At 38.0% G+C, this 15,495-nt stretch overlaps 1 protein-coding gene across 17 annotated transcripts in view; it reads right to left on the reverse strand.

The window, feature by feature from the left end:
• Positions 1-15,495, reverse strand: part of MYBPC1 (myosin binding protein C1) — a 378,023-nt gene that overhangs the window by 313,848 nt on the left and 48,680 nt on the right. For 11 of the 17 annotated variants that reach the window (XM_044087757.1, XM_044087760.1, XM_044087761.1 and 8 more), the window contains exons 3-4: positions 2,756-2,785; positions 1,747-1,776 (exon numbers count right to left, since the gene is read on the reverse strand). The exons of 2 other annotated variants lie outside the window; for them this stretch is intronic. In XM_044087757.1, coding sequence (XP_043943692.1) covers positions 1,747-1,776; positions 2,756-2,785 — 60 coding nt within the window. The remainder of the gene's footprint in view (positions 1-1,746; positions 1,777-2,755; positions 2,786-15,495) is intronic. 4 more of the 17 variants (XM_044087759.1, XM_044087769.1, XM_044087765.1 and 1 more) reach the window with 1 other exon arrangement.

Here is a 15,495-nt window from a genome sequence, read left to right on the forward strand (position 1 = left end):
GTTCAGGTCCCAAAGAAGGGTCAAAATTTTCCTTTCATATTCCAGAAGTAAAAAAGAATGCTGTGCAGATGCTTTTCTATGTGTGAATAAGTTGCTAAAGACAAGAAGTTCTATGTCAACCCTAAGGAAATGGTAACGTACCTTACAGAAATCATGTGAAATTAGTCATGCAATATTCATAGTATGGACACCATCAAGATTCATACCTTATGCTGAAAATGAGATTTGATAGATTGTAGCAGCTTTACTAGCACAAAGGAGAAAAAATATTGGGGTTGATTTGTTCTGCAGCTGTTTAAGATGGGCAGGTCTCTGTGAACCTGTTGACTAATGGCAATTTATCCACAGAATAGGTGTAAAATATATGCATTCATTATGAAAGCTGAAGGTGAAGAGTGAGGAAGAGAAAAGCGAAGCCACACTGTCTTCATTTGACTGATGAGTCCTGTAACTGTGGCTTTGAAGTACAAGTTATTCATAGCCATATGCAGGGATGACATTTTTTTTATATCTGAATGGCCACCTGAAGTTATTAATTGTAAACCATTAAGTTTAACTTTTTAATGACAAACAGCAGAACAGATCTTTCAAACTGATGTTGTTTCAAATTATTTCAAGCTACTGTAATAAGAGTTAAAAAAAAGAAACTTGGAAAGAAAATGTGACACAAAGGCTAAAGTTCAGGGAATAAAGACACTTAAATACTTAAGCCGGAAGGTAGTATCATTTCAGGATCTATTGATTATGAATATAGCCTGATGAATGCTTTAATTTGTGTACAAAATACTTAATTTTGCATTTCTTCCAGCAATGCATTTGGATTTAAGACATCATTATTTTTATGAATGTGTTATATTTTGCATTGGCTAGCTATGGCATACGTTCTTTAGTATCAGATTATAATTATTTTATTTGTACTATTCTTAAAGTGTGTATCATAAAGTTGAGCGTATTTGGGGTTTGGTATGTTAAGAAACACACACTGGCATGAATTAAGTTAACTACAATATCAGAACCTCCTACCTATTCAAAGATGCTACTTTCAAAAACACAGTTGGCCATTGATAGCAATGGAGTTCACAGTCAGCTACACAAACTATTGTACCAAATAAACTATTGTACCACTTAAATAGTATGCAATACAGTCCAAATCTTGTTGTGTGGTCATTGGTTGCAGTAAAAAAAAATGTACGAACAAACAAAAACTGAGTTAACATACAGACAAATACATCTTTGCTAGATGTACTTGTTTCTTATTTATGATTCTAAAATGCTGGGACCCTGAATCTTAAAGAACAAAAGACAAACAATGAATATACAACTGAGAGTCTCTTTCAACCTGTGAGCAGTACGATTGACAATAGAATGTACCTTCAGCATGACCTTACTTTCCAGCACATTGGTTATAGATCTTTGGTACAGTGTAACAACATACACTTACAAGACATATATCAAAGGGAAAGGACTTGTGCTGATAGAGTTAGCACAGAGGAATATTTAGAAGCAGGCACAGTTAGGTAAACAAACCCTGAAACAAAGCATATGGCAACACAGTGTCTACCTCTGTAGATCAGACAGGCAAAAAAGACAGAATTTCAGTAAAGTACAATAAAGCTTTTCTTGTTTAGTATTAGCAACATTGCAGCCATAAAATATGACTGCACTAGCTAATTTTGTCCAGTTTGACTGTTAAGTTCAAAACATAACAAGGTAGGCTCACTTTGTTTCAGTGATATGTCTACTCACCTTTTGGAATTGGGGATGGGGCAGTTAATTCTGTATGAGGAAACACAAAAAGTTAGATCTTGAAGTACTTAATAAGGTTAAAGTAGAGAGAATGTTACAAATACTGAGGCAAATGGAAATACAAACCCCCTACACTAGTAATGCATCACTGTTTTTATGTATGAGTACTATTTTGCATTGTATATGTGTTGCATATATTGTTTAATAACAGATTATATTTTTTTGTATTATTCTTAATGCTAATTACATAAAGTTGAGTGCATTTGATGCTAGGTATGTTAAGAAATGTGCACTGTCATGAATTAAGTTGACTACAATGTCAGAACCACTTCCCTACCCAAAGAAGCTACTTTTATTGACTACAAGGAGGACACAGTCTGATACAAACTTTTTATCCCTTAAATACTAAGGAATGTCATCCAATTTTTGTTGTGAGTCCACTGGTCGCTTTAACAAACTGTACTAGCAAATGCTGATTGCATTGACATACATTGAAATTACATTTTTGCTAGTTGTATTGCCTTCTTATTTACAAATCTAATGGTGGAGCTCTGAATCTTAAAGATCAAAAGACGTACAATGTATATACAGGTGAGAGTATCTTTCAACCGTTGAGCAGTACAACTGACAACAGAATGTACATTTCTGAAATAGTGATATACATTCAGCATGACCTTACATTCCAATATATTGGTTGTAGATCTTTGATACAGTGTAACAATGTACACTAACATCATATTTATCAATGGAAAAAAACTTGTGATAAATGTTAGCACCGAGAACTATTTAGAAGCAGGCACAGTTAGGTAAACAAACCCTGAAACAAAGCATATGGCAACACAGTGTCTAACTCTTAGACAGAATTAGACAAAAACAACCCCCCAGAAACAGTACCATTGCAGTCATATGGCATTCCTGCAATAGCTAAAGTTGCCCAGTTTAATTAACTCTTCAGTTCAAAACATAGCTTAAGATAAGCTTACTTTGTTTCAGTGATATGTCTACTCACCTTTTGGAATTGGGGATGGAGCAGTTAATTCTGTATGAGGAAACACAAAAAGTTAGATCTTGAACTTTATAAGATTAAAGCAGAGTAAATGTTATAAATACTGAGGCAAATGGAAAATACAAAACCCTTAGGCTAGTGAACACTTACTGACAAGAGTGCTGTCATTTGCATTAGCAAGTATTTGACATTTTATTAGCTGATTAGCAGAATACATGTAAGTGGTTGGTTAACATCTGTAAAGGCTAATAACTTGGATAGAGGGGATATTAAATTTCTCATATTCAAGTCAGTGTTACAGATCATGGGATAAGGTAAAAGGAGGGCTGACTATTCACACTTTAAACATTTGTTCTACTCTTGATAGGGATAAATAACTTTATCTTTGGCATATCTGTTACCATCTTTTCTTTGTGCCTATCTGTTTAATCCAGTATCCTAGAGATGCTTCTCTTTAATGCAGGTGCTTAACTGTAGTGCTAAGCACAATGTTGTACATGGAAGTCAAGTGCCTTGTTTACATCTGGAGAACCTTAAAAGCTGTCAAGCTTCCTTTCCAGCAATATGCTAGATTAAATTACTTGTTTGGTTTCATACAATATAGAAGACAATGCAAGACATTTGTAACTTTCAGACCAGGTCTGCTTTTCCTGTTTATTCCTTCCTCAGGATTATATTATCACCAAGAATACAGTTTTTGTAATTTCTTGTCATAAATTCAAGGCAGTTTCTCAACATGCTATATGTAAGACTGAAAAGGGTGAACTCAACCGTTTTGGGAGTGCAATGGGGTGGTTATAGTGATTGCCTTATTATGCCACTCTTCATTGACATGAATGGCTATCAGGCTAGATACATAGGAAGTTAAGGTCACAAAATCTGAAGTAATTTAATTAAAAAAAGAATAAACAGTGATGATTATGAAAGAGGCCATTTCAGATGTGTTATGTCTCTGGAATGGATCATCTTAGATGCAGCATGCAATGTATCCCTTCCCATCTTTTATTCACCCTAGAAAATTAGCAGTTTTGTAGTTGTGATTCCAGTTATATGTCTATTCACAATAACTAGCATTATAGTATGTTATTACTTATTTGTTTATAAATCTTAGCCTTTAAATAAAGAAACACCTAGCTATGTGGTAGAGAGAGATAAAGCCCCGACTATGACTCAGATGACCTGAGTTTAATTAGTAGATCTGGTGCTGCTTGTCCAGGGTAGGGGAGGTTGGGTTTTAGCAGTTGATAATGACTTGCCCTTTGTATGGAGAGAATCACAGTTCTGGTTTGCTGGTTTGGGCTGGAGACATGGGCTTGCTGGTACCAAACCTGTGAAACTAGCCTTTGATGACCATATGGGTCAGAGTATGCAATTACTGCATCAGAACAAATTAGGCTTTCTCTGTGTTGTGAATGCCCAGTTCAACCACCTAGAGTTTGGGTAAAGAGGAATAGAAAAATGTCCCCATAGTCTGCTCATTATGGAGGGTGAGTGCTTGAAGTTCTCCAGCCTGTGCATAGCTAAATCTAACCTGAAGCATAGATAGCCTTTCTCCTGGGGGGGGGGGGGGACCAGAGCAGAATTTGAGAACAAACGGGATAGATTCGAAAGGAATTGCTCTGTGCAAGAGACTTTCTTTGGTATAAGGCCAGATTTAAAAAGACCAGCTTGCTCTTGGTGTAAGTGGTCACTTACACTGACAGCAAGTGCTTTTGTATTTAGCCCTGAACTCTTCCCTCCGAGGCACACAGATGAAGAGGTGCAGGCAGGGGCACAAGCATTTCCAAAATTACCTGAAATTCATCTTTTTATGTTGCCTCTTACTTCCAGTGTAGGTAGAGCACCCTGCATTAAGGAATAAATGGATTCAAGACCAGCAGATGAGGTGGAGATGACTGGCAGACAAAGAGGGCAAAGTACATAGGAAAAGAAAATTGAGGATTTGGCTTCACCCCTCCACCCCCACCCACCCCCAACAACCAGGGCCATCAGCAACATGCAGTTTCAACATTTTATGAGGCATTAATGACAAATCTTACTGCGGCCTTTACTCCTACATGGATAGTTATGGATTAGTTGTACATACTTACAAAACAATATAATAAATTTTGCTTAATGCCTCAAATTTCAGGTTATATGCATTGGATTACAATCAATGCTACTGAAAAAAAATGGTGCTGATGTGATGTTAAGTACAAATATGAATTGCAATTAATATATCTAGATATGTAGGGTTGTATCAGGAGTGAAAGGTGAAAAAAAATATTCTGCTTACTGTATCAAGTAAAAAAGCTAATATTTCTTTCATAATCGTCTGTTTTGTGTCTCAGTTTATCCTTTCTTCAGAAATCTGGGCATGATGAAATGCAGTACAAGAACATAATGCATTTTGTGAGAACTTTAGTTTAAAAGGATGTATTACAATCATCCCATAACATTCAACTGACCAAAGACAGGTGTGAACATAGCCATTACTGCAGTAACAATGACATCTGTGTAACATAAGAGTCATCAGCTAATATTGTTAGGTTACCTGCTGAAAGGAACCAAGGGAAAACTGAGTTTTTCAGGAAAGATTTGAAACAGAGTAAAATGTTGGCCATATGGGAAAGAAGGATAACACAGATAAAGGTGACACCAGTCAAAAATTGCTAAAGAGTATTTTATGTTATCCCAAATATGGACCCAAAATCGATGTTACAGTCATGGTCCATTATGACATCATTTTCCATGTTCTATGAATAAATGAAAGGATCTTGTTGGTGGTTATATAGTGATGTAACAGAAATGGGTCATTATTAAATCCTGTTCCAGGATCCAAGAATAAATGATAGAACCTCAGTGCTTGGTGTCTAGTGCTGTAATAAGCATGGGCTATTATCAAAACCTGTTTCATGGTAGATGAACAAATGAAAGAGCCTCATTGGTTGCTGTGTAGTGCAGCTTACTGAAATAATGCCCAACAGGATGTGTGTTACTGTGTAAATAATGCATGCCCACGGTGTTGTAAGGCCAGCTGCCACAGGTGGAGGGCCTGTATATCGCGAAAGGAGAATATTTACACTGCACATACACCATGGAGGGCATTTTTACTCTTAGATAATGGGCTGTTAAATTATTTTTTATTACTATATATATTTTTTTTATATTTTTGATGTAAAATAGTTCCAACTTCTTTGATGCTGGAAGAAGTATTTACATCTAAACTATAAATTATGTTAAGTATTTAATTTCTACACACACGCTCTCACACACACGCACATGCAGGTGTGCACAGACACACACACACACACACACACACACACACACACACACACACACACACACACACACACACACACACACACACACACACAACAATTAACAGATATTTTGTTGTAAGAACACATCCTGAGATTTTTTTCCATGTCAGCAAATGAATGGAAAAAGGCAAGGTTTTGCACCTCCATGCCCTCCTCCATTTACTATCCCTGGTGTTGCTGCTTCATGCTCACACCACATTTTAAAAGTCAACGCTTCATGTATGACCATTACTATGTGACTTGGGTGTTGTCCAGGAAGAACAATTTTCTGTTGTACTGGGAATTTCTCCTTTCCCCAAGAAGGATTTACCTTGGTGTTGGATTGTAGGTGCAGAAAGTTTACCCCAGTGCAATTTTTTTTTTATCTTCTTTATTGCTTTTAACTGTGAATGATGTTTACATTCCTGTGCATTGACTCTTTTGTATCAGAGGTCCTTGAGTCAATTAGAGAGGATTCAGCTCTTGAGGGACCATATCAACGACATATGAATTCCCTTAGTGTCCCCCATGTAATTATGAATTTGGTCACTATTTTTGATGCGGTTACCTCTTCTTGATTGCTACTCCAGTCATCTTCCATCCTTGTTGTGAATGAATATTTCCCAATCTCTTCCTTGAATCTTAGCTAGCTGACAGAGAGGGAAAAACATCTTGTTTTCCATTGGTGGCAGATACCACTTTGCACGCCAGTACTCTAATTGCCTAATTTGCAACTTTGCCATACTTGTTGCTTCCCTTTATATCATCTAATCTGAATACTCTCAGGTCCTTCTCTACTTTTGAATTTACTTTTTGATTATCTGACTTGAGTACCTCCAGATATCTTTCTGCTTTTTATATTACTACTGCTTCCCAGTTAGATACACAATGGTGTAGAAGGAAGATCCCATCTTCACAGTTCTAGTGGCTGGGGTTCAGTTCTTTACTGTCTGTGGGGAGTACGTATGTGGTGCCAAAGCAATCTGCATTGAATCATTTCCCTGCTACATATCTTCCAGATATTAGTGTTGTAACAAGAGGAGGTGAACCAACCTCTAGCATGAGAGTATGGGTGGAAGGTGGGACTTGATTGTGAAAAAATACAAGGAAATACATAAGAGGGTATATTGGCATTTAAACCGTGAGTCTGTATTTGGTAAGAAAATCAAGGTTCAGCATAGATATCAGGAGAAATATCCATGTATAAGAGTAAGAAAAAATCATGCTATTTTTATAATTACCCCACAGGCTGAATGATGTAACATAATGTAGCTGTTGTACCTTCACTACCCCTCTGTTCGTTGTGCCTGCACAGTAATTTGCACGGGTTTCTTTCCTGAGTGACCCCCCCCCCCCCCCAAAACCTGGGATTCACTGCATAAAGCAATTTCTACCTTCTCCACTGAAGCTGGCAACCTTAACTAAGTAAAACCTCTGGGAAGCAAGAACCTGACTCCCTCCAGCATTTCAATTGTAATAGGTGAACTACAATTTAGTTTTTGTAAACTGTTCAGGCTTAATGGTGTACAACAACAGTGAAGGGATCTAGTTAATTGCCACTAGATTTGGCTATACTACTTTGAATCAGCCTTACACTCACACAGTGTTCCATTCCTAAGCATTTACATTTTAATTTGGTAAAATAATTTCACTCCCTCCTTATTGACTACATTTGCTAGTCTACCCCTAGGATCCAATTAAAATTAGCCTGAAAATTGGTGTAAAATTAAAAAAGAATAAAACAAATTAAAGTACAGCCAACAACACTGCTTACATACAATCATACAAACCAAACCAAAAGCCCAAGGTAACTCTCAGAGTCAGTGTTAGCCCTGCTTGGCACGCTCCACTCCCCTCCCTGCCCCCAAATTCCACCCGCCCCCACTAGTGTTAAATTTAAACCAGACTTTGCCACTCCCTTGCCACTCCCCTACTGCTAAGTACCAATCAGCACCTCACACATCATTGAGCAACCCTGCTCCCTTAACCCATTTCCTTCTCTCTCATTCTTCCACACCCTGTTAGCACAGTCAGACATCAAATTTGGCCTGCCCCCTATCAAAATGCAAACAAGCAAAAAAACACTAATTACCCAAATGCCTGTACTGTTTCCATTTTACCATCTCACTGCCTATGAACAAACACTTGACCATGGTATTCACTACCCAAATGGTCAAACAGACACCCATGACTTCACACATAACACCAAACACTTTACCTTCCCCTGCACACCGAATATACCACCCTCTATAAAATACCACCCCTGTACAGTCACAAAACATAATCCTAAAGACAAAGACTATATAAAGCTTATAAACAAACTCTTAAAGCTCAGACTATCCTGCCACTATAACCTTATTACACATGGAGACATTCATCCCAACCCTGGCCCACCCACACCCAATAACCTCCACTCCCCTACCACAACCCCCACAGTCAAGCTACCCATGAATACTCCCACTAGTTCCCTCCTAGCATTTCACCTAAATATTAGAAGTTTTAACAATAAGATTCCCAACCTACATGCCCTCCTAGCAACCACATTATGTGTCTTATGGAAACCTGGCTAAAACCCAGTACTACTGACAATGAGATACTACCTCCATGATACAATATTCACCAGTTAGACCATGCTACAAGGAAAGGAGGTGGGATAGCAGTCCTTTACAAAAATACTCTAACTATTAATAGAGACACCATTCAACCTCCCCAATTCAGTAACGTGTAACTCCTCATAACCAAGCTACAGATTAACCAAAACAAACACTTGAACATTGTCTGTGCATACATTCCACCAGGCAACAACCTAAATACCCTATAAGATCTCCTTTACTGGTTATCCACTACCTATCCCCAAGAAACCATAGTTCTTGGCAATTTTAACACCGACTGGCACCCCTACTCCTCGGAACCCCCCCACTCATATAAACTTATCTGAGTTTAAACAGACCATGACCTTTCCCACTAGGATAAACAAACCAACCAACAAGGAAAGTATTCTAGACTGGATCCTAGTTAATAACCAACCCCAACTGTACATAGCTGGTACTCACCCTGATGACCTCAGTGACCATTGTCTAAACATACGGCAGGAAACCCTCACCAGCCCAAATATAAAACATTTAGAAACAGGAAAAACTTTGATGCTGCTATATTCCAAAATAAATTAAAAGCAGTTGACTGGTCAAAACTAAAAAATCTAACATTAGAGGAGGCCATAGATCACTTTAACACTAAATTCCTAAGTATCCTTGATTCCCATGCTCCAGCACGTACAATAAATTCTAGATCAAATACAGCACCATGGCTCACAAAAGATACCAAAGCAAAAGTCAAAACTAGAAACAGAGCCTGGGCCAGCTGGAGAACAACCAAAGCCCCACTTGATCATCTAAAATATCTTCAATTCAGGAATAATACAAAAAAATCTATTTTACTGGATAAAAAAAGCTTCTACCAAAATCTCCTACAAAAACACCACAACAACTCTCAAAAGCTCTGGGCAGGCTTAAATCAACTACTTTGTCCAGGTCACTCCACCACCCCAACCCTGGCTAAATACACCCATAGTTCCCCAGAGACAATAGCTAGCGCCTTTAATAACTTTTTCACTGAAACAATCCAATCCCTAGAAAATCAACTAACCCCCTCTAACTTAAACCACATGCCTAATCTACCTAATAATCACCCAGAATTTGGCTTCCAACCAATATCCACTAGTTTTATCAAAACACTTCTAAAAAATCTAAAACCTACCACCCTCGCTGCAGACCTCCTCCCTGCAGGGTACCTGCAAATAGCTGCAGATGCCATTGCATATCCCATATCTATCCTCATCAACAGAACCTTATCTGAAAATGCTATCCCCTCCCTCTGTAAAATATCTCACGCCATCCCACTCCATAAAGGTGGTAGCTCCTCAGACATTTCCAACTATAGACCCATTGCCATTCTTTCCCCACTTGCCAAAATAATTGAGAAATGTGTACACAAGCAACTAATGCAATACCTTTCACAGAATAGCTTACTATCCGACTCCCAGCATGGTTTCAGGCCATACCACAGCACCACCTCAGCCCTCCTTTCCTTTACTACTGCCATAAACCAAAACAGGAATGACAATAGGCTAACCTCTGCCCTCTTTCTTGACCTGTCAAAAACCTTTGACATGGTCAACCATGAACTTCTCATTCTTTCACTAAAATCTATTTCCCTCAACAAGCCTGCTATCCAGTGGTTCCAGTCCTACCTGACTGGTAGACAGTAGGCAGTACTATGGCAGGGCAAACTCTCCAGCCAGTTACCTCTCACACTTGGTGTCCCTCAAGGGTCCATACTAGGTCTACTACTCTTCTCTATTTTTATCAACAACCTCCACACTGCTATCCTTAAAGCCACCTGCATCCAATACGCAGATGATTCCATTCTCATCTGCTCAGCCACCTCCCCATCCGACTTGCAAATCTTAACCCAAAATACATTTAACACTATCGAGAACTGGCTCACCGATCAACACCTACTTCTGAACCCTAATAAAACTAAACTTCTGGTCTTCTCTCCCACTAGTAGATCCACCACACTTTCATTCTCTGTCACATGTAACAATGGTACCACTATTTCCCCAGATAATCACACCAAACTGCTAGGGGTTATCATAGACAATAATCTCAAATTTGACCTACAGGTCAACAAAACCATACAGACCATCAATAAGAAGCTTGGATCACTGTATAGAAACAAGACATTTTTAACCCCACTGGCTAGGACTGCAATCACCCGATCACACCTACACTCTACTCTCTTATATGTCTCACCTGTACTCTCCAACCTCAACAAATCTAAACTAGGTATGCTGTCCCATAGCTACAATCATATTGCCAGATTCACCACTGGCTCCACCTATAGAACCCACCACTGCCAGAACCCTAAACAACTAGAGTGGCTAGAACTGCCCATGTTAATTCAATTCAATCAACTCTTAATAGTGCACAAAATTTTGTACCACCCTGAGGATACCCCCTCACTTAAAAATATTATTAAGCCATATAGCAATCTAAGATCCCCATGGTCAGCCGATAAACTACTGGTCCAAACCCACAAAGCTAATAACTCTGCTGGTGAATCCCTGTTTGCCAACTTCATTGGCAAAACCTGGAATTCGTTGGCAAACTATATAACCCTACAATCCTCCAAAAGTCTCTTAAAAAAAAAACCTCAAACAGTATCTCAAAGTGAATTGGCTATCCCCATGTACCAACCCTGATTAAGTTATAAATTAAAAGCATATTCTGCAATTATCACAAGTTGTAACTACATCACCAAGCTCTGCTTCCAATCTGATGTCTCTTACTTTTAATTGTCTGTCCATGACAATTGTGAGTCCCTACTAGGGAACACTACGAATCCATTGTATATAATCACTTTGTTTTTATAATCGTTTGCTAACTTCTGTGTAATCTATGTAAGTTTGTCATTGTGGAGCTTTTCTGCCCGGGCATCCACTGAAAATGGACATGTATCCAGTTGGACTATCCCGGTAAACAAATGTAAAATAAATAAATAAAATAAATGTGAAGCATCAGTGCCAAATGCCAAAGGAATGCTGGGACGCATTGCAGGATTTTAGACTGTAGATAAAATGTCTGCTTGTCATTACAAATGGAGATGGGATGGTGTCACGTAGAGTACTTAGAAGACACATCAGGAGATGGCTTTCCAACTGACAGAAAGTGCATAATGGAGGGCTTCTAAGATGATGAAAGGGAAACGATGACATGGAGTGTGTTGGACGGCCTTGATTAGTAGGAAGATATGCACTGGAGAAGGGCTAAGGAAATGGAACATGTGACATTATAATATGGCCAACGGGCAGGAATAAAAAAAATGGATAATGAGAGTTTGGTCAAACCAGGTAACTGGGGTTAAGACGAATTATTAGGATGGGGTCCCAGAAAGGTTTCTCTGAAGGAGTGGGTGAATGTGTGCAGAAAGCTGAAATCATTCCTGGAACTGAAGGGAGAGGGGTTTGAAGGGGCACAGGCACACTTGATACAGCTTGGAAGAAAGTCATTTGCAACTTACTTTAATCTACCAATTTTATTAGGTGAACTTTTGTCATTTGTGGTTATCTGTAGTTCCTGTATTTAACTATTCACAGATGGACTTGTTCCAAACTAAACCAAAATGTCAGTATGGATTAACTACTATCTGAGGACTTAACTTTTATTTTATTTTATTTTATTTCAGGAAATAATTCTCAGTGTCTTTTACTACTGCCAACATTCATTCACTTCTCTTGCAGAATTTCTGCCAATTTTTTCATCATATTCATGGCATTCATCCTAAAAATGTCTCTTTGTACAGAACAACCCCTCTTTGCTGATCATGTTAAAGGGATTTATTATTCTCATAAGTGCCATCCTTCATGAGAGTTACTAGTTTTGTATTCTTCATGTGGGACCTTGCATGCTACTTCCAGGCTCTGTGATGTCTTATTTGCTCTGTACTTTTCTGTGTATGTGTACATTCTTGTCTCCTGAAGACTCTATTGTTTGGGTGGCTTTAGTAGAGTGGCACAAGTTTTGTTGCAAACATGTTATTCTTCTTGGATCTGTAGTACTTAAAACTGGGACAACTAAACCTGATTGAGCTACTTTAATCCAAAACATGGATGGCCACACATAACTAGCTAAAAACAGGTCTGTCAGTCAAAACAAGGGCAGAATATTAAAGACGTTTTCTTCATGGAACATATTTCCTGCATCTCCACACATTCCCTACAACACTGTACTACACTGTGCAGTGTTACAACCTCTGAATTATAGTCTACTGTAATGGGTATGGAGTGAGTGGAGATGTGGAGGGGTTTCCCCCCTACAAAATTGCTCATTTTAAACATCAACACTTATCTGTATATTGCCCTCTTTGTTTAAGTGGCAAACTATTGCTCTGTGTAACAATAGTGTGAAACTCTATAGCCTGCTGTTCAAGTTTAAAGTAGCTAAGCCCTCCCACGACTTAGAGAAGGAGGACTGTATGTCCACTTATTGGAGGGCAAAAACCATCAACACTTTAATAAAACAAAAGTCAGCAGGGGAAACAATGTATAAGTACTAGCCCCTTCTCTAAGACGTCTGTAAGTTCTGATCCACACATAACTTGCCAGTGTCAGCTAAGCTCTTGGTAGTAATACCAGTGTTGAAGCAAAATACTGGGTGGTTGGATCCAGCATGAATATTTGTGTATTCTGCTCATGCATCAGGTCACCAAGTAGCTGAAGACTGCATTTCCCTTGCCTACAGTTTTTTATGAAAAGTTCCAGAAAATGGACGGTATTGTAAACAATTTATGCAATCGGTTCCCCATTCCCAGGTTGTCAACAGATGTACTGCATTTAGCATGAAACTCAAAAGCACCTTGGAAAGTAATGTAGACATGTTTTGCTGATGCTAATTTTGTGGTGCTACAACAAAGCCACCCTTGGAAAATAGAACACACTACATTGTGTCAAAAGTTAGTCTGTTTCTCCTAAGTGGGATCTCATTCATACAAATGTATGGAGAATGTTTGCCTGCCCATGTCTACCATTATTTGCCTGGTGACACATTAAAACTACTGAGTGCCTTTCAAAAGAAAGTCCTTATTTGGCTGACCATATTATGACATTGGGGTAGTATAACACCATAAAGAAGCTAGTAGGTTAAATGCTAGTATCCAAAATTTTATCCTTCAATGTGGTTTAAAGACGCTTGGGACACCCAGGCTTGAGTCACAGTTGCTCAAAATAGCTCGAGTTGGTATATGCTTATGTTTCCTACACACTACTTTGTTGAGCAATGTTGTAAGGATTAGTTATGTTGTTACATTACATAAATGTAACCAGTCTGCATCTACAGCAGTGAACTGTTCTACCAACCCCCTATAATCTCACACCTCTTACCTGTGAGACTGTTAAATGCCATATAACCCGGTTTAAGCAATAACAACACATAGATAGCCCTGGTAGAGATCTCCTGTGTGTTAGCATTTCCTGCTTATTCCATGCATCATTTAATTTATAACCTCTTAACTGCAACTGTAAAACTCTAACAACCATTGAGGTAAAATGAAAACAACCAATCATTTTACAGTTATACTGCCTTCTCCATTCCAAGCAATTCAACACATCTCCCCTCCCCTACCCAACTAATAATGTAACAAAATAAAGAAAGCATAAGGTGAATATCAGCACACAAAAATCATCCATTTTAATCATTGCTTAGGTATCATCCTCTTTTCTACCTATGGAAGCCTACTCATTTTAAGCCATTTGGTATTAACTGCAGGCAGGTATGGAATTCTGTGAATGTGGGGTTATGGTAACCAAACAAGTCCCCTAGAAACTCCCACCAAAGAAAGTCATACCACTTTTCAAACTGTGTTATACAGCACAATATTATGTATCATAGAATATTCAAAATAAAACAAGAACTGTCAAAATTTAGCTTCTTTTCATGTACAACTATGGCAGTTTTCTCTGCTTAAACTGGCAGGTAATAGACTACTTTATCAATACCTATCTACTTCTTTACATATTCAAAATTCAGGAAGAATTACTGACATCAGCAATAGTATTGCTAAAATTAAACTAACCACCTCTAATAATAAATTCAATATAAACACTAAAGGCATAAAAATCATTAACTTGAATGAACACATTTTATTTAACAAAACTGAATAATTGCAAGCATTCATCAATCAGTATAACACACATATCCTAGTACTAACAAGAATGTCCTAAAAATGCATATTAAAACACAAATTCTGTCCCAAAGTCCATAACATCTTCTAATAGAGTAGATATCAGGAAATGACATGATGTATTTCTTTAATGACAAAGAAATATCTAAAATGTTCTTCTTTTGAAAAGCAACCCCCCCAAGTTAAAATGAAGAAGGCATCACAATAACAGTCCCCAAAGGGCATACAAATCTTTTAAACCACTTGGCTTCTATATACCCCCATACCCTCATAATGGGCCTTAAAATTTACTAAAAGATACTCTAAATTGGCTACTCAACAATACTAACTCTGAAACAATTTGCACAGCTGATATAAATTTAGACAGTGCTACTGCCTCTGAAATTAATGATCCTTTCTTCTCCATGGTTAAATACAAACAATAACCCTGGAATATAGTTTCTAAAATGAAACACACCTCTTTTACTTGTATTCTAGCAGACTCTTTTAGTGACCATAACTCATCATTCATTATTTGGAACCAAATTAAGTTGAAGGCATTAACTATAGCTCCTGGTACCTAGTTTAAAATCATTAATGAAGACCACCTCAATCACCTAATCTATCAGATTGAGAATAATAGACCACCTGCCATGCATAAGTGAAGCTGCCTACCATTTTTACATGCCAATAAAAAACAGTCTACACAGTGTAGCCCTACTGAACTCTAGAGGTAAAGAGTAG

Source organism: Protopterus annectens, chromosome 11.part0 (genome assembly GCF_019279795.1).
Source record: "Protopterus annectens isolate FY-2018-M chromosome 11.part0, PAN1.0, whole genome shotgun sequence".
Classification (NCBI taxonomy): domain Eukaryota; kingdom Metazoa; phylum Chordata; order Ceratodontiformes; family Protopteridae; genus Protopterus; species Protopterus annectens.